We start from the raw sequence: 21,810 nt of genomic DNA, 5'->3' as shown, positions 1-21,810 counted from the left end.
AGGCTTATTTGGATATTAACTGTATTTTTTTAAACATCAGTGAGTGCATTAGCTTCAAACGTAGTTATATTTCTCCATAAGAAGTCTTAATACATGAAACAACTCAATTTGAAAAAAGATCAGTTAGGGGATAATCATTCTCTTTATAAAGTTCCTGGGCATTTAAACTATTAGTCAATATACAAAAGTCTGAATTCATACATCGTTTGTCAGAAACATTTTCATTACGTCTATTAAATGAGGTATCTCTATAAATCCCTTAGCATGATGCCCAGTAGATAATAACTGCTCAATAAACACTGCCCAGATCCATAATTATGCTCAATGAGGTTAATGTGCATATTATATTTAGTCATTTAAACAGACAATTTTGAATCTTCTAGAGGCAAGGATCTCAAATACGAATGTAAATAAGAGTCCTCTTGGGCACGTATTAAAACTAAATCCTTGAGCTACACACACACACACACACACACACACACACACACACACTGATTCTGTAGTTCTGTGCGACAGCCGGAGATATACATTATTAATACAAACTCCAATCGATGATCATGCAGAGTCAGACTTGGGTCTGTGACATTTGGGTGACATTAAATACTGCAACTGCTAAAAAAAAACCTATGACCTTTATGAGTATTTGAGAGCTTCACATGGCATGTTAAGACAAATGTCAAAAAGGACAGGGGTGGGAACTTTAAATCAGCTGAATCACAACAACTGGCTACACTGACTTGGGTTAAAGAAAAGAGCAGCTGAGGTTACCCCTGGCAACAAGGAGGAACCACCTGCAGAAAGGAAGCAAACACACCCTGAGATCCCATGCAGAGCTGGGCTAATTTGGGGAAATGGCAGTTGACTATTTTTCCACTGCCACCTCACAGATTAAAGGCCGGTGATATTGGCAGACAAGAGTTCTGCTATTTCTATCCCTAAGCACTTGACTGCTCTAAGCAATCTGCCCTCTTTCCCCCACTCCACGCCCCATTTTTAAAATCTACCTCTGCCATCTCTTCTGTCTAAAATGGAGGGCATTTCTCTGTTCCTGGCAGGAAAATGTTGGCAGAAAGAAAAGACATTTTTCTTCCTATCCTGCTCACCCCTTGCCAATAGGACTCACCATGAAGTTTCGTGGAAAAAGTTGGGGGAAATTCCCTTCAGAAGGGGAAGGCTCGTTTCCTCTTCCTATCACCACCATCTCTTTTTCCCCACCCACTGTCCCACTAATCCTTCCTGTGTGGCACAGGGATTCGGGGTAACCTCCCCAGGGTTCTGTTCTTGCTGACTATCAACAAAGAAGAGAACTCCCTTTCCCAATCACCATAGCCTTCTGGGCACCTAAGAGCAGAACTGGTTCTGGATTCAAAAGTCCATTTATGGCTGTTGATAAGAGACAGGTGACACTTTGGCCTCAGCCTTGACACAGTTATGGAGATATAATTCCCAACCTTACTTACCAAACTATGCATTTGTAACTTGAGGGTAACAGTTAACGGAGATGGATGGTCACCTTTGTTTTTAATTCACTGCAGTTTAGAAATGCAAGTTAATTTCAAAGCCTATTAAAGATTCAATCAGAGTAAATTCTGTTATCTGGCATCCCTTTCACCGAAAGCTTCCCTTAAATGGCATTTCCTTGGAGCAAAGTCTGAGGACAAATGATGCTCATAAGGATGTATGTAAAAGGCACTGCAACCTCTTGAAATGCTTTGTGAATTATGTTCCCAAATATTGAATTATGGCTTCATTTAGAAGTTAAATACGTTTTATTATAACGTTGTTCCTTGGAAAGTGGCTAGCTGTGTTTGGTAAATATGGTCACTATGAAATGGAATGATTAATCAAACTGCCACATTCTCCAGACGATCGGTATTTAGCTGTTTGTGGATCCGCTACCGATATGTGGGCAAGCGCACACGTGCACACACACACACACACACACACACACACACACACCTATCTTATTACTTTAGTTCTTAACTCTCTAGGTAGTCACTAAGGAAATATTTTATTTCTGTTCTATTTATAACAACTACGGTATAAGTAATTGTTAAGGCTTTGGACTTATTTCCCATTTACAATTACACATTGGATAGAAGAAACTCGACTTAGATTAAGCTCTTTTACTTACTAATCCATCTTTGTCATAGGGTGAATCAAAATTATCCAGAAATTTCCTGAATACTTGTTCCTCAGTCCATTCTCCATTTTGGTACTTTGGATGGTGTTTTACATTGTACACCCCACGAAGGTCTTCAATTGTTATAACGCCATCTCCAGTCTTGTCTAACTTCCTGAAAGCTTGCATAATGACCTCTTTTCTGGCTCTGGACATTGGAGGCTGGATAAATAGAAAACACAGGAGCATGCAAGCAAATGAGATATTTTGTGTCATACATGATGAAATATCTTATTCCTCTCAATGATGTTCAGTTGTTTTTGTGTCATTAAATGATTGCTCCCAAAAGTCCCTAAAACTGTTTTCCATCTCCTGCCCATCATCTCCATAGTGTACTAACAACTTCTGATAACAAAACCTCAAGATAGCCAACCCAAACCACGTGAAAGCCAAACTCGGCAGACACACTGATTCATGGGGCAACTTACTCTTAATGTGAGAAGAAATTCATTGAAGTCTATTGTTCCATTTCCATCCTTATCAAATCTCCGGAAAAGCTCTTCTGCCTCTTCTTTTTCCATGACCACAGCATAATCATTTAACCCTTTCACAAATTCTTTGAAATCAAGAGTTCGGTTATTATTGTCATCCATGATTCTAAATACTCTGAAGAAAATACACACAAAAAAAAGAAAAAAAGAAAAAAAAATCCCCACAAAAACAAAGTTAAGCATAAAGATTTTAAAAAAGAAAACCATTCTCAAAGTTTTTCAAAGAAAAATACAGAAGTTTTAGATTCTTCTCTGAACCCTCTTCCCCAAACTGGAGAACCTCTTCCCAGCATCTCATAAAAGAAAAGAAACCTTTGGCAGGGTGGGGGGGAAGTACTGTATGATTCCAATTGACACCCCAGTAACAACAGGCACATCTAGAGCTTGGATCTTGGTCTCTAACACAATTCTCCAATAAGTGGACTTCTTGGAAAAATGACTGATTCTGGGATTAGGGCAGAAAATACGTAAGATGAGCTTGAAGTATCTTATACCAGAAAGTAAGAACGTGCTCTGAAAGAAAGAAACAAACAAAACCCTGCAGTAATGGGGGTACATCAATGGGACATAGGAGCCAAGAGCTCCCAAAGCCAAAACGGGAACAATTTGAACAATAAAATAAAGTAGTGTTAGATTATAACCTAAAGTATAAAATAGATACCCATGAGTCCATATTGGTTTAAGTAAATGATTGAATAAGTCAGTGTAGGAGGAGACAAATTTTTCTTGCAGAACAATTCCAAATAAATTACGTCATACTCTGCCCTCAAGTTGGGAAAGGATACTCCCTACTTCCTAAGTTTTAGTGGCTCTGCATAGAGACTTCCTTTCAAAGAATACAATATGGAAAGGGTGGGGGGAAGCGTAAATTTACATTGGAGAACCCAGACAAACACTCTCTACCAGTGAGCAAGATCAACATCAATAACGATAAATCATGTTGACAGTAGGCATCCTTGAGATGATGTAGAGAAAATGACTCTTTTTACTTTTGTGGTCCAAAAAAAACCATCACCCCAGTATAATCACTAGAAGAAAAGGGAAGGGACCACCACTTGAGTTGAAGAGAGATTTGGGGAAGGGCAAGACCAGTAAAGGGGAGAAGGCAACGGGCACCTTCCAGCAAATGGCCAAGGATGGGACAGTGTCTGTTCACAATACCCTGGTTCCCAGTGAAGGGACTGGCAGGGGGTGTGGCATAGGCAGCAGGAAGGATTCAACGAAATGGTCCATGAGCGGAAGGGAGGGTGGTGATTCTGAGGGTCTGCACCAAGGATAATGATGTGGATTCAGGATGAAAGAGGTGGAGGCTGGAGTGGTACAACATTGTAGGGAAGTGGGCTTGTCTTCCCATTGGACTGTGACAGCCTGGCCATCAGGGTTCACACGCCCACAGCCTGGGCTTCTGACAGAGCTGGGCTTAATCTGAGAATTTGGCACCGTCGAAAGTGACAATTCCCAATGCTCAGTACCTTGCTGGAAACGAAACCTTCCACCGACTTCAGATGGGAGGTTGGATTTCCCTGCCATGATACTCTCTACTTCTCTAATGGGCAACTTCTCCTTTCACGGAGATTCCCGTTTTTGCGACTCTCAGTCTCCTGCTCTAAATCCTCCATGAGTGCTACAGAAGACTTCGTCACCTATGAATACCCTGAGATGTGTACAGTGCCTGGCCAGGGCAGGCATTCGATCAGGGAGGCGTACAATCTCCTTCCCCTTGGGTTTCTCAGTCCTGAGGGCTACTCACACTATCAGAGAGCCAGAGACCAGGATCTGCAGAGCTGGGGAACCCCCTTGGCAGTGAGCTGCATATTACCCAACAGGCAATTTCAGTGCCTCTGAAAATGAACAAGACATGACACCTAGGAGAAAAACTCCAAGTTCTGCAATCGTGTCTAAATCGCTATTCCTTCCTCCTTCTTCCAAGCCCCTATTGTCACAACTTCCGAAAATGTTTCTCTCTTTGTCATGCTAGGTGTCTCCAGCACTGGGGCAAGCTTCTCCCTTCACCTCAAATTCTCCCAGTAGCTGCATTTTCTTGTAGCAGACATGGACCTTGCTGAATCTTGGACTAAGAACCAAATGTTGTCACAAGGTACCTCAGAGAGTAATCCTTCCAAATGCTGCATTTACAATTAAGGAGAGACCCCAGGAGCAAGTGACTTGCTCAAGGTCACATCCGTATGCCTCTCTAGCTGTGTCCTGCCTTTCTCCTCCATCTCCCTGCCACCCACGGCCCGGGTCCTACCTGCCAAGTCCTTTGATGCCTGCGGAGCCCCTGGCCAGGCACTGCAGTCGAAGCCTTTCAATGGGGTCGGTGGTCGTGGTGAGCTTTTTGTTGGCTTGGATCGCCATCTCTCTGTCATGGCGTGCTGTCCCTGCCATCTGAGAGGGAATCCACAACACATTAGCAGATCTCAGTCCTCTGCCTGAGCAGGGTGACAGCAGCCTCGCCGGGAAGGAAATTTACAGCACACTTTCTCATTTACTTGCTAAGAACAGTCTCAAACTTCCCAGAATTTCCAATTTTCAGCTCTACTGTGTGCCTGGCATATTTATTACTTACTTATCTAGCCCTGAGGACATCTAATATCTCCAGCCTGGACAATAGTTTTAATTATAGAGCCATTCCCCAATATGCTTTCATCTTTCTGAAACTCCTACCACCATAAAAAAAGAAACCCCATTTCTCTAAACTCTTTTTGAGCCAACCCTTATATGCTTTATTCTTTTATTTAGAATTCTCCACACTTCCTTTGACTCCACACTGTATACTCTCCTCTTTGGTGCAACCAGTATTTTTTGTTGCTTCTGTCTTCACTGAGATGCTCAGCCCTTGGGCCTTTTGATTCCTACCAGAAACCAGTACGTTTTCCTTGGTTGGCAGGTAAGTGTCCACTTAACACCAAACTAGGTTCTCAGGACAGAAAAAAAAAGGCAAATAGACACTATCTCTCTTGACAAACAGATTTATCTTTTTTTCCATACAGTTTGGCTTGTGTGTGTTTTAAATTTTCAGAAATAGGAGAGAGGGTGGGTGTGATGAAGCACCACCTCCTGGGAGGTCCGTGAGCAACTTACAACCCCCTGCAGCGGGGCCTGAGCTCTGAGAAGCCGCACAGCAGTGGGAACCTGCTGGACTGGGCCTGGTGACCCCGGTTCTAGTCCTGACTCATCAACCCCGCTCCTGGTGGTTTCTTCAATTTTTCCTCCTCTGTTAAATGGAGGGAAAGGATTAGACGATCTTTAAGTTCCATCCCTGCTCCATAAACCACTGACCCTCATATAAGCCCCCGACCTAGCAGGTGGGGTATTCTAGATATTACTCTTCACTGTGAATTGTGACTGAAAGGAGCAGGAGAGCTTGATAGATGCACAAAGAACAGCATACGCGGCGCTGAGAAATGTTAGAATGGATCTGCCTTTGACTCACGGGCTCCCCCTGCCGGCCAAAAGCCAGCACATCTTCTGAGGGCTACATTGGGATGGGATTCTGATTTGGGCTCTCTAAGACTGTTCCTCTGCAATACAACCGATTAGGTCTCCCTACCAAATTCTCATTTAACCTTAGAGAGGGAATCTCAAAAATAAAACAGACCAGAATAGATAATTCAGGGATGCAGATGCTTAACTGACTCCTTTCCTACAGCACCTCCCAAGAGCCAAGTGATGGGTTTCCTCCCTGTGGCTCCTTTTTTTCTGATTCCCATCAGACGGGTGAAGACGACAGTAATCATTCTCAGTTCTCTTGGACACAAGGCCACAGAGCAGACCTTGCCTATTAGATCCCAGCCGTATTACTCCACATTAGGAAGAAACTGCTCTGCCTAAAGCTAATATGGAGCCTTCCATACTCCCTCCAACACGAGAAGCAGAGGTTCCCTGGGATCCAGATGGCTGCACACAGCACTTTTAGAGACCTGCCTCTCTCCCACTGTCAGGCATGTACAGAGAGTGTGATCTAAATTCTCATCCTACAAGGACACCTGTGGCCTAGGTCGGTTGCCTTCCTGGCAGCATTAACTTTTCTAAAGCCTCTGTTTGCCTGCTACTATTTTGTCCCATAATCTCAAGCTGACAATTCCCAGACCTTGTCCCCAGCTTCTAGCTCTCACACCACCCCCACAGAATCCCTCAGCCGCAAGGAGAATCCTGTGTTCACCGACACCGACTCACTAACCTAGCCATCTCCTGCTCCCTTACTTGTCTTTGCCTGAGGCACTTCCTGACCCTCACCATATTCTGCTGATGGCACGTCCTTGGCCCCACCCTTCCCTCTCTTCCCACCATGCCCTCCTCATGCTCTATGTCTACCTCACAGCCTGCTCCTTCCCAGACCCTGTTTTTTTGTTGTTGTTTTTAGATCCTCTCTCTTGCTCAGTGCTACTGGCCCAATGGTGGTCCCCGGCCACTCACCTCCCTGTCTTCATTTCCACTACTTATTCCTTACCTTTTTCATGCTATTCTACCTACTCTGGTTTTCCACATGATCCATGGCAGCAGGTGGGGAATGGACAGAGACATAAACTAAAACCCCACAGTGAGGAAGGTGAGATCTAGCGCCCAGATCTGAGAGAGAAGGCAAGAAAAGGAACCCTTGTGCGGGCCTCTTTTCACACCTTCAGTATAATATTTAAGCCGCAATTGCTAACATTTATTGTGTTCCCACTATGTGGTAAGCATGTATCCAGTCATAAACCTAGGAGCTGAATTGAAAACAGGGCCTCAAACAAATACACGTACACTCATGTTCACAGCAGCAGTATTCATAATAGTCAAAAGGCAGAAACAATCCAAATGTCCATCCATGGACGAGTGGATGAACAGAGCGTGTTATATACTGGGGGTGCCAAAAACATGTATACAAGTGGACACTTTGTCAACATTGCTCAAGCAGTAGTTCCCCGTAATCAGAAGCGTCTGGATACTGATGGTAACCACTTTGAGCACCTCTTGTGATTGCAGAAGTCAAACGTGACGTGTATTCATCTTTTCTTATCGGTATATATTATTACAATTTTAATAGTTTTTTCCTTTCTTAAAATGTGTGTACATTTTTGGCACCCTCTGTATACATACAGAGGAATATTATTCACCCACGAAAAGAATGATACATGCTACAACATAGATGAATCTCAGAAACATTACGCTAAGTGACAGACTCCAGACACAAAATATCACATATTGTGTAATTCCATTTATATGAAATGTCCAGAATAGGCAAATTCATAGAGACAGAACACAGATTAGTTGTTGTCAAGGCCTACAATGGGGCAATGGAGAGAGACTGCTTAATGGGTGTGGGGTTTCCTTTTGGGGCGATGAAAATGTTTGGAACTTAATAAAGGTGCTGGTTGCACAATGTCATGAATGTCCTATATATTTTTAAATGGCTCATTTTATGTTATGTGAATTTCATCTCAATTAGAAAAGAAAAACCTATGAGCTAGTTATAACTATGATTCTTATTTCACAGATTAAAAAATCAGGGCTCAGAGAAATCAGGCAGGTGGCCCCAGTCCCCCAGTTGGTATAATTCACACAGTTAGGACAACAGGACCCTGACTCATCACGCACTGCCACCTCCTCCTTTGGCCAACTTGGGAACTAAGGCTTGGGTTGGTAACACAACTTGCCCCAAAGTCCTGGCCAACACCCAACACAGGGCTTCTGACTCCCAAGTACGGCTCTTTCAACTCCACCACCTTTGTGAAGTACCGTGTTTCCCCAAAAATAAGACCTAGGCAGACAATCAGCTTAATGCATCTTTTGGAGCAAACATTAATATAATATTAATAAAATATTAATATTATATTACATTACATTATATTATATTATACTATATACCTGGTCTTATCGTAAAATAAGACTGGGTCTTATATTAATTTTTGCTCCAAAAGACACATTAGAACTGATTGTCCGATTAGGTCTTATTTTCGGAGACACGGCAATACAGAAGGATTTCAAAGCACAATCTGATGGCACCCTCTCCTAGGAGAGCAGGATAGAGTCAGGGAGAACATCCCATCAGTTCTACATTCTGTGGCTGACACTACCCAGTGACAATGCAAGCAGTTACCTCTGCAGTCTAATGTGCTATATTCAGAAACAATTTTACATTCTCTCCTGCCAACCTACTATGACTACTTGAAATGCCCACATTAACTACCTTTTTGAAAAATTAAACTTATTGGGGTAACATTGGTCAATAACATTATGTAATTTTCAGGTGTACCACATGATACTTCAATATCTATATACTTTACTGCATGCTCCCCACCTGAAATCTAGTCTCCTTCCATCACCATATACTTGGCCCCCTTTACCCACTTCTCCATCCATCACCCTCTTTCCCCTCTGTAACCACCATTCTGTTGTCTGTATCCATAAGGTTTTTTTTGTTTTGGTAGTTTGTTATCTTTTTGTTTTATATTCCACATATGAGTGAAATCATAAGATTTTTGTCCTGTGTATGTTTAGTGACCCAGTTCATCAACAAAGAGCTAATATTTATTGCATGCTACTTTCAAGGCGCCAGTGCTGGAATGGAGAGATTGGTCTGAGAAGCAAGCCTTTGATTAGGAATCTTAAATGTGAGTACTTAAGTCCCATAGTTAAGCATTATAGGAAACATAAAGTTTACTAAAAACTGGGGGCTTTTAAAGAAGGCATGATCAGGTAGGGGTGTTGGTGAAGAAGGGCGACACTCAGACCATCTGAAGTTTCCCTGCAGGCACCAGGCACCGGGGCAACAGTCTGCCGCCAAACATGTGTCACAGAGATCACAGGACTGCACAAAGCGTCCCTGACTCCAGAAAACCCTCTCTGAGTACCAAGCAGTCTGCGCGGTGACAACAGCCCAACCAGCCAGGCCGGGAATGGGCTGCCCTCCAGATGCACTTGGCCGCAGCGTCACCTGGTGTTAACACAGCGTCTGCGCATTTCTCCGGCCTGGCGTTCGTTGAGTCCATTCCTTCTACAAATGTCTACAAGGGGCAACAAGAAAGTACCGGGCATTGTGGTAGGAGGTGTGGAAAGAGGCAAAGAGACATCCAGTGCAAGGAGCCTAGGGAGTTGGGGGAGCAACCCAACTACTGAGCTGCAAAAAAATCGGAAAAGGGAGGCTACCCCAGCCTCAGAGTGGGACTTTCTGAAGACGTGTCAGAGGTAATGTCTAAGCTTTAATCCTAAAGGAAGGCGGTAGTTATTCAGGCTAAGGTCGTGGGGATGGAAGAAGGAAGGACAATGCACACGTACTTCCCAAGTGCCTTGTAAGGTCAAAATGAATGAGAAGACAGTACAATGAGAGAAATGCAAGTATTTAGGATGATTGGAGAATTAGGGATGAGTGTGCCAGTGAGATAAAGAGTTGTGGAGATGGGGAGGGAATGTGGAAAGGGGAACTTTGGAGAACGGTGAAACTAGGCAGGTACGCGGGCACCAAAGCACAAACAGCCTGGGACACGGTGATCGGGAGTTTGGATTCTGTACTGAAAACAACAGGAGACCCCAAAGGGTTCAAATGAGGGAGCGACCGTCTGCATTGTAAAAAGAGCACTCTGGGTGCAGTGTGGAGAATGGGCAGGAAAGTGGGACAGTCTGACTCGTCAGAGATGAGAGGCCATGATGGTGACAGTCAGGTGAGAGGTCTTGTTGCCTGGAAGGAGGCCTGGCAGTGTGGACACAGAAGATAAAGCGACCGGACATGGAGAGAACTGAGTGGCGCCTGAGGGACAGGGAGGACTCGGGGCTGACACCCTGAACTCGTGCTGCTCGCGTCCCCGACCCCCAGTGCCTGGTGGGAAGGGATATTCACAAAGCAAAGAAATAAAGAGATCTGGAAATTTGGGGTCATAGGCTGAGTGGAGGTGCCAGCATCCTGCCGAGCCAAAGGAGACTTTGTGGCCAAGGTCAGCAGGTCTCACACTGGACACAGTTCTGGCTCCTTCATCCCATCATCCCGGTGCTCAGGTGCCTGCCACTGCCAAAGCCTGGATTTCAAGAATCATTGTGGGACGGGATATGGAAAGCTGACAATTCTTGGAAGTTTGTCTCTTCATGATTCTCAATGGGCTTCATGGGAGTTCTCTTACTGAGTTCAGGGACACATTAAGCTGAATCTTTGGGGAAGCCTCAGGCTACACTTTATTGGATTGTCTTTGGTGCCTCCTAGTGGCGATACGCTGAGATACATATTGCCATTTCTCAAAATCTCAATCTCCCCCCCCCCCCCCCCCCCCCCAATGCTGGGTTGATTCTACAGCCAACAAGCTGCAACACAGAGGTGGATCTCAAAGCCAAAGAGGGCACCCCACAGACATCCATAAAGAGAAAGCACCAAGGGCTTCTACATCCTCCGATGCAAAATTCAAAGAAACTGCCCTCTCCACCCTCTAAAGAACCCTCCCCATTTTGGTTTCTCTGACACTACACTCCCCATTTCCCTCTTTCAGGAAAAGGACAGTTGCATGAGGAAGCTGAGGCAGGTGTAGTGAACTCGGATGAAATTTAGAGGAGAGTTAGCCTGTGTAAAAGCACAGGGGGAAGGACACAATTAGGTGACAGGAAGGCACTGCAAACATGGGGACAAAGGTAGATGGGCGAGTACTGCCCACCCCTGACCTCCGCTCCATGCTGAGCAGGGAGAGCAGGCTCTCACATGGCAGGGCAGGGATGTGCCTGAACAGTCCTTTGCATCCCACTGCTGGGGGTGTTGGGGCTAGACAAGGCACAGCGTGACTGTGAAGAAACTGTCCTATGAGATGACATAAGCCCAGCCAGTGCGAACAGCAGCTACCTGCAGAGCATTCCAAGCTTTCCAAAGGCCTCTACCACCTCTTGAAGCCATCAAGCCCATTCTGGGCCATGTAATGATTTTCACCTTAGGAATGTTTTTTAGGTATTTCTGGAATTTAAAAACCTGTGCCATTACATTAGCTGTTTCAATAGCAAGGGACCTGGAGTTGCTATAATAGCTCCATGTGGTTTTTAAAAACATTCTGCTTTTTGGAGAGAAGAGAAAAGTAAGGCAATATAAAGAGCACATAGCGAATGATTAAACTCATAGGGCTTCATACTCATTCCTGGGATGTGGGAAATGTATTTGCCTTATATTGAGTTCACATCCAAGTCAAAACTATTCTTATCTCTGCTACCTTAGACTTGACTGTGAGCATAGAGACAAGTTCCCACAGGGATGGCAGACATGAGGCATTTTTCTCTCTGTACTTGGGAACTGGATGTAAGGCTGACATTTTGATTTCTATTCAGTGGATCTTTTAATACTTTAAATGTAATCCAGGGATGGGGAGAGACATACAACAGACGGTGTTTGAAGGCGACAGTTGCCATCTCTACTGACTTCAGTCCATTCAATTAACTAGCTATTACTATGTGGTACATAGCAAAAACCTGGAGTCTCTTAAGAAGTTTCCCCTCAGAAAGTGCCCCTCTAGAGTAAATATTAGATTCTAGTGCTCAGAGTAGCTTAGCAGGTGGCTAGGACGTCCCTCCTTTGAGTCTGAAATGAAAGACTCAGACCATTTGAAGAGAAACGTGGTTTCTGCCACAGAATGCTGGGGAAAAGGTGTCATGACAAGTGTGTCTCAGTGTTGTTGACATCTGTGAGCGTTCCTTCATCAAACCCATCTGAGCTCAATTCAACTAAACAGACCCTTAGCACCTCTAGCTACACGAGGGACTGGGCTCATTTTTCAGGTGGCTCCAAATGGGTATGATTTTGCCTCCAGGGGACATTTGACGTTTGGAGACATTGTTGGTTGTCACAACAGGGGTGAGGGGTGCTACTGGCATCTAGTGAGTAGAGGCCAGAGATACTGCTAAACATGTTAGCAGAACCCTTGAGAAAAAAAAAAAAAAAATTCCCCAGTCCAAAATGGCAGGAGTACTGAGATGGAGAAGCCCAGTTGCAGAGAAAGACCTGGGACACCCAGGGATGCTGAGACCATCAGAGGTGCTGCTGAAAAATAAAGAAGCCCATGGTTACTCCACCCAAAACACAGCCAATTAGCATCTCGGTGTGAATGCTGAGGATGGGCATTCTAACATTGCCAGATGGTTTTAACATACGCCTAAGTTTACGAATCTAAGCTAGAAGAGACACCAAGCCACCTTCGTGTAGCAGGAGTAAGATCTTGTGGGGAAAGGCTAGAGGAAAGGCTGCAACACAACATAGGGTAAGACAGAGGCATGAAGAGAAGTGATAGTAATAACCATTATGAGCACATCAGGGGCCAAGCCCGCGGCTCAGTGCTTTCCACGCATCACCACATCACCTCATGCAGTGGAGTCTATCGAATATTGCCGCCCTATTACAGAAAGTCAGCAGGGACTCCGAAAACTTGGGTCACTTACCTGAGAATGTCCCATGAGGCAGTGACTGGCATCTAGTTTTGTCTAAGTCACTGCAGTCAACAGCTATATCACGTGCTGATAAGCTACTTTGGGAATTCCTAACAGGTCCACGAAATGAGATGAAGGAAAGGAAAAGCTTCAAGGAAGAGGTTGCCCTGGAGTGCCAGAAGGATTTCCCTGCAGAGGAAGCCAGGACACCACAGATCCTCGATATGACCCTTCTCTCACCTCGGGGTCCTTGCTCAAGTTTCCAAAACTTTAAGGCTCAGTGTAAACTCCTTCTGGTTGAGATGAACACTTTCACTTAGTCTCTTCCTCTTGGAGCAGCAGTTTTCTGTTTGTTTTAATAAAGTAACGTGCCAGGTGTTTGGGGGTTTTGTTTGTTTGTTTGTCTGTTTGTTTGAAACCTAAACTCAAAGTTACTGTGTTATCTTCCATAACATTTATTCTTTTCCCAAAAATTATTTTTAAAATTATTTCTTGAATGGGTAAATATATGAAATGTCTGGTTTTTGTTTGGATGGCCAACTTCCACACTAAATGTAAAGTATGACAGTATTTAATCTATACTTTCCACATAAATATACTGTGGAACAGTATATTCCATCAAAGTGTGGCTTACCAAATTTTCTCTGCACCAAAATACATTTTCTCAAGATATTTAAAATTCGTGTTTCAGCCATTGCCAGCACGCAGGTCTCCCCAGAGCCCATCTCTGCTAAGTTATCATCTTTTATTCTTTCTACCGATATTTGCAATCCATATTTTAATGTTTATGATATGGCCCAATTTAAGAATGTTTCATAAATATCATTGCTTTTAGGTGTTCACTTCATACAGCTTCCTGAAATTTCATGTTAGTCATTCACCCAGGGTTGGGATTAGAGCTAGGTAGGTAGGGGCCCAAGGCATAATGTTTAAGGCCCTCAGTCTCAGCATTGTGCAAATGTCAACCTTGCACTGGCCCAAACCTGAGAGTGAGTCTACCTGAAATAATTTGTCCCAGGTCCCTACCTTGCCTCACCCTAGTCCTGGTACTGAATTCAACATAGGTTTATTGAATACTTATTATATGCCACACAATAGCAATGAATGAGAGAGCCAAGGTCCCTTTCAGAAGTTTATATTCATCAGGGTAGTTTTAACTTTGTGAAGTTTGAATTACAGCTGATTTTCCAAACATTGCCAACAGGCTGACTCAAAGGTCACTCCTTTCTCTGCTACATTCCACTTTCAGTTGGGTGGCCACATTAGATGAGTACTAGCCAAAGAGACTCAACTGAAAGTTCTGAGGGCTCTGGGAGAGCTCTCCCATCTCTTTGCCTCCTCCTGCCTTGCACAAAAATGCAATGTCTGGAGCTGTGGCAGGCTGTCTGCAATCATGAGGGAAGGGCAAAAGGAAATCACAGAGACACCTACTTACAGCCCTAATATCACTGAGCTACCGAGTCTATGTAACCAACTGCCTTACTCCACACTCCTGTCATATGAGAAACATAAGCCCCTGATTGCTTAATTCATTGTTGATCAGGGCCTCTGTTACTTGCAACCAAAAGTATTCCTAACTGACACCATTGGCAAAAGCTTATTCCTGCCGTGTTTAACTTGCCCATAGGTAATGACTTTTCCTCGGGTGAAATAACTAGCAATCCACTGTGAGGAGAGGTGCAGCTCCCCCTGAGAACTGGGAGGAGAGGTAAAATAACTCCATTATAACCTCTTTTCTTGGTAGAATTTTACCAGCATTTAGGAGCCTCTGCAGCATTTTTGGCAAAAGAGAGTGAGAAGAACTGCTTACCATGATATTCAAGGACCCATGTACCTAACACAATGTACTACAAGCCCCAGGTTACTAAAACACAGAGGCCGCAGGGTTACGGGATCCTTGGCAGAGTGAGCCTCCCCTGGGACTCTTGGGGCGCAGGAGCTGTATCAACAGCATTCTCCTTGCCGTCTCCTTCTCCATCTTGCTCTTCCCCTCTGCTCTGCCCTGAGTCTCTGGGGTTTTTAACCAGACAGTTACTTGCAATCCCTTCTGAGTCAGGCAGCCTGCCAGATGGAAGGCCTTAAAGAAGCAGAGTAAGAAAATATCTAAACTACACAAAGGTAAGCAAAGCTTTGGGTGAATTTTTTTTAAAAAAAAAAAGGAAAACAAAACTTGTCTTCCAAACTCTTGGATTGCGGTGACTATGCTCTTAGAACCAACCAACAAAGTACTTTTCAAATATCCCATTTTTTCAGGTGACATGAGGCCTTGGCCTCTGATTTCAAACCCACTATAAGGACAAACCCCAACTGTACATTTTCCTCCACTGAGTAAAGCCACAGCTCTGACCACCATTTGCCCTTTTGCAACATTAGTCACCAAAATCACCAACAAGGTTGGATAATTAAGTTCATGAACTTGTTGCAGCGATGTTGCTAACCTTTTTTTGGTATCAGAGGGATTATTCATTATGAATTTGTACCAACTGGACAAACAATTAATCAAGTTTACTACTTGGAAGTGCAATTCCAATAGCGGAAATGGAAGATGACCAGGTCCTGCACTTAGGAGGCTTCCATGGCAGTGGAGGTGAGAGAAGGAGCAGAGATGCAGGAGGTATCCATACGGTGAAATTCCACAGGACTTGGCTGCTGATTTGATGCAGGGGGTGAAAAGGAGACTAAAGCAGCAGTTGGAACCCAAAGGGTGTTCCACAAAGTAAGCTTCCCCAGCCTTTGCTCCTAGGCACCCCATCACCACCGCAAGTTACTGAGAGAGACATGGCCCCCTTGAGGCCAAGAGCACAGCCCCTTCCATGCAGAGACACCCAGCCTTTCTTCAATCCTTTTGTCCATTATAAATCTGCTAATTCTCATTGGCCTCTGAACCATTGACAATCTTCACTGTTGAGCTCAGTATTCTGTCTGCCCAGACCCCTATCCTGATCCATTCCCCAACCATATCTGTGCTACAAGAAGTCCACCTCTGTGAACTGCCTTAACCAGGTTTCTCTGTTCCCTGGCTTCCAGCTGGATTGATTCCCCGGGAGGCACCAGCAGGAGATCTGAGGGCAGGAGGAGAGAGAAGTTGGAGTATTTAGATCCCGGGCTTCCTCCGCCAGCCACAGTTGTCAGTGACTGCAGTCTTACACCAAACGCAGCGCTCTCTGGAGCAACACTCAGGCTGAGATCGGTAAGGGCTCCTCTTCTTGACCCTTCAGGTCTAAGGATGATTTTCCCTCCTCACTGTGGCAGCCTGGGGGTGTTTCCTCATCCCTTATCTATATTCCTCAGCCCTAGCCATAGCTTTGCAAGCTGTCCTTCATTTCATCCTTTTCTGTCACTACTTTTGAATGTGCCATCCATTTCCTGCCAAGAGGCTGACTGGTACAATGTCTTTATCCTACCTGGTACCCGAAGTTGCATGAGGAACTCTCCTTCTGCAGTCTTCTCCGATAAAGGTGACTCTTACCCCAAATTCTAAGTACTAAGGTAGTTCACAGTCTCTGCAATACACCTGCCACCTCCACATCATGCCCCATCCTCACATCCTTCTTTGAAGCACAGCCCAGCTGGGCATCCTCCCTGTGTCCCTCTTTGGCTCTGTCCTGTCCTAAATTGCTAAGACTCTGGGTCCTGCCTCAGAGACCTCCTCTGCATCCCAAGTGTCCTCATCAATCCGGGCACCCTCAGGGCTCATCTAGACAATCCGTCCAACATGTAGCCATGAAGGTTCTAAAGCACCTTGACTTCTACCAACTTCACCTGCTCACTCTATTCACATGCCTTTTCTAGACCATCTCTTACATTTTGTCACCAGCCAAAGCTGGTCTCTAAAAGTTCAAAATTCAGCATCCATTTTCTTCCCACCTTTCAGTTTCAGTCTTGCAACCACAGATGCTTGTGACCTTACAAAACCTCTAGACTCATGGTCCTGCATTTTCTCCACAGCCGTCATTTGTCCCATTCTCCTTTATGGATCCACTGCCTTCCCCCTCCACTCTAGACACTTTAGTGCATCATTCTGACCACTCTTTACCAGCACCTTCTTTCTCAGCCCTCATTCGTCAATCTTCCACACTCCCTTATGCCTAACTTGGCTCAATTTGTTTGTGAGTCCTCTCCTTAAAGGCAGGTTATCCAGAGCAACAGAACAAGCCCACAAGCCGGGTAGACAGGTGCTACTGACATTTATTCTTTAACCACAGCTGAGCCTTCAGAAACATGCAACGATGCTTCTATATGACATTGGTTAAGTTCTTCTTTCAATCTTTTCTGAGGCCAATTCACACCTTTGCTGCTCTCCTGTACAGCTTGTCTTGAAACTCACAGTAAAAACAGAGCTACCGGTAGGAACTCACGCACACCACCTTCCTCCAAGACTACAGAGGTATTTATCTCGAGACCATCCTGACTTTGTCTTCCCTCCCCGAGAGGGAGTGCTGAATTTCCTCCCATTTAAGAATAATCTCTCCACCTACAACATATGTTCCTATTTGTCCCAGACCCTCAGTCTTCTGTGACGCTTTTTTCCTCCTCTCCACCAGCATCCCCCTTTAGTTCATGAATCTGCAATGGTCCCTTAGTCGTCAACTGCTTCTAGCTATGAACCTTCAAAGCCAAACTACTTGAAAGAGTCTCCAGTTTCTCCACTCGCTCATGCCCCATTCATACTTCAATCCACCGCAATTTGGTCTGCACTCTGATGCTCCAATGAACACACTATCAAGGAGTCATTGCCAACCTGATTGCCAAATTCAACAGGCACTCTTAGTCCCTATTTCACTTCACCCAACAGTTGCTCTATTGATCATTCTTCCTTCTTGAAATTCTTTTCTCTCAATGTCTATGAATCAAATTTCCTCTGTCTCCCTTCCTCTGAGGTCTGGTCTATTTGGTCTCTCCCATGTTTTCTGTCTGCTTTTTTTAAAGCTACTGTCCCCCAGGCTTCAGTTATTTATCTTCTGCTCACTCTCATCCCATCCCATAGCAATCTCAGCCATATCCACTGACGCAATGAAGATTCTCAAATCTTTATTCCAACTCATGCACTTTCTCGAGCTTTGGAGCCAGATTTCAGATGTCCCACAAAATGTGTGCACTTCAATAACCTATAGACACTTCAAGTTTAATGTTGCACAACTAAATGTATTATCTTTTTCTCTTTATTCCTTGCCTCAGGATATGGCAACACCGTTTTCCCAGGCCATTAACTGAACATTATCCTAGACGCCTTCTCACCCTCTGCATCGAATCAGCGGCCGAGTCCTGTGGAATTTCACCGTATGGATACCTCCTGCATCTCTGCTCCTTCTCTCACCTCCACTGCCATGGAAGCCATCTAAGTGCAGGACCTGGTCATCTTCCATTTCCGCTATTGGAACTGCCTCTTATCTGGTTCCCTGCCTCCGGTCTTGCCTCCTCCAATCTGTCCTCCAGATGACTGTCAGAGCAATCTTTATAAAATGGAAATCTGAACGTCCTACTCTCGTCTAAAACCCTTTGATGGCTCCTCACTGTGTACAGGTAAAGAGCAAACATCTTAGCATTTGATGCATACATTGGCCCTGCCTGTCTCTCTAGCCTTGTTTCTAGGATTCCTCCACCCTTCAATATCTATTTTGCATCTACGCCTAGTCACAAACCCCAAAGACACCATGATGTCCTCTATCTCTGTGCCTTTGTACACACTGCCTCATTTCCAGGGACACCCTCCCTCCCTTATTGGTCTAGAGACATCCTTCTCTTCCTGGTAGAATCACTATGATAAAGCCTCACGGAACCACTCTCAGCAGAGTGAAAGCGCTTACGTGTTCCTTTGTAGCATCTGTGCCAAGACCACATAGCACCCACAATGCACTGTGACATACCTCTTTGCTCGGTCCTACTAGACTATAATAAGGTCCTTAAAGAAAAGGGCTGTATCCTTGGTGTCCCCTGTCATCATATATATCATCAGCACTTACCGTGCTGCTACAAGATGCTATTGGAATTGATAATAGCTATTGTTATTGAGTAATTTTTATTTGAATATAAATACAAATGAATGCCCACAATTTAAATCTCAGTATTTAAAATACACAATTACAAAATAAAGAGATTACTATAGCTGTAAGATTTTGAGGGGAAAATGAGAGCTCTAAAAATTGGGAAGAATTTCATCGACTGAGTAGGATTTAACTACATCCCAGACTGAAGGCAAGGCGGGCAGACACGTGGATACACGGTATTGCCATTTACTGCAGTCCTTCTTCACTTCATGATCAAGCAAATCAACTCTCTGATATAAATTTTAGTAAGCTGTATCAGTCCACTTTAATAAGAATTCTGGTTCTAAGTGGTCAATTCAGCAGGGTATGGCAGAAATAGCACAACTTTGAATGTCAGACAAACCAAGATCTGAATCAAAGCTCAATCTTTTGTTTTATGACTCGCATATAATTTTTTAAATTTGTATGTCTTTATTTTTAAATTTTAGTATATTTTATTTCCCCAAATATATCCAAACTATTCTCATTTTAACATGCAATCAACATTTGAAAAATTGAGATATTTAACTTTTTTCATACTAAGTATTTGAAATCCAGTATGCATTTTCCACTTACAGCACATTTCAATTTGGACAAGCCACATTTTAAGTGATCAGTAGACACACGTCCTAGTAACTACAGCATTTATTGACCAGCGCAAATCTAAACAGTTAAGTCCCAAGAGGGCAGGGACCTTGTCTATTCTTTTAAGAATTTTATTAAAATATAGCTAACATACAATATTGCATTAATTTCAGGTGTACATCACAGTTATTCAACAATTAGACCTAAAGAAGTGATACTGTGATAAGTCCAGCAACCAGCTGACACTGCACCACGCAATCACAATATTATTCATTATATTCCCTACACTGTACATTACTTACTTGTTTTATACCTGGACATTTGAAACTTTTATTCCTCTTCACCTTCCCCCCATTTTTAAACTTTTCAGTTACAGTTGACAATCGATATTATTTTATATTAATTCCAGATATACAGCATAGTGGTTAGACATTCATATAATTTAAGAAGTGTGACTTGCAGATACTGAACCCTCCTGAAGCTCAGTTTTATCAATGGTCATACAGTCTAGTTACAGCAGTTTACCCAAACACTTCACACTCAGGTACCCAGTACCTAGCAACTAACTGCTCAATGATGTTTATTTCCTTCCCCTTTACTGAATGAAATTGTTATACATTTGTATCTGAGCACCTCTTCACAAAGGTGACAAAAGCCTCTCCCAACACTAAGCTTTCCTGCCTAGACTGACAGCCAAGAACTCACACCAACATTTAGGGCTTCTTTTTGAAAGTAATCATTCTCTCTCTCTCTCTCTCTCTCTCTCTCTCTCTCTCTCTCTCTCTCTCTCTCTCTCTCTCTCTCTCCATCTCCATCTCTCCTAAAATGAAACAAAAGTAATTATCTCAACTTAATACATAAAGAAATTGATTTACCTTAAATTCTAACCTGTTGCCACCAGTTGCTTGGAACTGAAACTATGGACGCTTTCTCCTGCACTGGGGAGACTGTTCCCCTCCCCTGCCCCTTTGCCTCCTCCCTCTTCCCTTTCCTCCTCACACCTCTTAGTCTGCCCTCTGGTGCCAATTGGATGGCTTGGAATCACTGTGGCATACTCACAGCCTGATTGGCTCAGTTCATTGTCAGTCCATATCCTGGCCCTGCCTTTTCTCAAGTTTACAGTTCTGTTGCCTAGGAAATCCAGTGCCAGTGAAAGCCCAAGCTGTTTGCCTTAAGGAAGAAGCCAGCAGGAAGTTTTGCTGGCAACAGTTTGGTTTCTAGAAAGGCATCAAAACTTGCCTCTCACGTTGTGTAAGATTATGTTCAGCAAATTCTCTTACTTCTTTAGCAATCTTCCTGCCCTTCTGCCTACACCAGGCAGCTTACTGCTAGGGTGCTATTATCAGGTGACACTTAAAAGCACAACACCTGGGAGCGGGCAGGCATAATGAAAGGTGATTCAAAGGCCTCTGTATCTACACACTGATAGGAGGCCATTTCCCACCATTTCCATCATTAGTTTCTTTTCTCTTCTCCTCGTTTCACTCCTCAACTCTTTCTACCCTTGTCCCTTAACAATAAGTTTGCCAGATAAGAGGCCCTGTTTCGAACAACATACCTAAACCATGTTCTCTTTCACTGTTGTACCTACAACAGCCCCCTTACCTCCTTCACTGCCGCCCCTTCGTGCACTTCCGTCATGAAACGGGGCAATGAACCAAGGATTAGAACTACGAAGACCTAAGTTCCGCTTTCTGTTCTGCATTTTACATTATATGTAGTCAGGCAAGTGTGGTCATTGGTTTCTATAATCTCTAGAGTGCACATTGTATCTGCCTTGTTAACTTCTCAGACTTGCCCTGGAGGTCAAGGAGGTGGTATTGTCTGTGGATTTTAATGACAATTTGCCTTGATTGAGGAGATTTCCAGCAAGGTGCGATTTGAGGGGCCAAAAAAGTCTATGTGTTCAAAAATCTGTCCTTTGTCTCCCTTTTGGGGTTAGATGCTATTCCCAGAAAGCCCCACCCTATGGTGTGTGACACCTACCAAGCAGTAATAGGTACTGACCAAAAACACCCCTCCTTCTGCAGCCAACCTCGTGGTATTAAACGGCTCATTTCACTCTCACTGAGTGAAATTACTAAGTTAAATTAGTAAGCTATTAAGGAGCAACCACTTAGACAAGATGCATCACCAATGACAGGTAAACCTGCCTTTGAAT

At 43.9% G+C, this 21,810-nt stretch overlaps 1 protein-coding gene across 8 annotated transcripts in view; it reads right to left on the bottom strand.

The window, feature by feature from the left end:
* Positions 1-21,810, bottom strand: part of CAPSL (calcyphosine like) — a 52,490-nt gene that overhangs the window by 20,834 nt on the left and 9,846 nt on the right. For 2 of the 8 annotated variants that reach the window (XM_074329008.1, XM_074329009.1), the window contains exons 1-4: positions 21,255-21,588; positions 4,925-5,061; positions 2,611-2,788; positions 2,135-2,344 (exon numbers count right to left, since the gene is read on the bottom strand). In XM_074329008.1, coding sequence (XP_074185109.1) covers positions 2,135-2,344; positions 2,611-2,788; positions 4,925-5,061; positions 21,255-21,290 — 561 coding nt within the window. In that variant the 5' untranslated portion in view covers positions 21,291-21,588. Of the gene's footprint in view, positions 1-2,134; positions 2,345-2,610; positions 2,789-4,924; positions 5,062-20,524; positions 20,610-21,254; positions 21,593-21,810 lie in introns of those variants that run through there. The other 6 variants (XM_074329012.1, XM_074329013.1, XM_074329014.1 and 3 more) reach the window with 5 other exon arrangements.

This window comes from Rhinolophus sinicus, linkage group LG03 (assembly GCF_036562045.2).
Source record: "Rhinolophus sinicus isolate RSC01 linkage group LG03, ASM3656204v1, whole genome shotgun sequence".
Taxonomy (NCBI): Eukaryota; Metazoa; Chordata; class Mammalia; order Chiroptera; family Rhinolophidae; genus Rhinolophus; species Rhinolophus sinicus.
The sequence above is the reverse complement of the archived record's forward strand: the minus strand, read 5'-3'. Positions and strand labels throughout refer to the sequence as shown.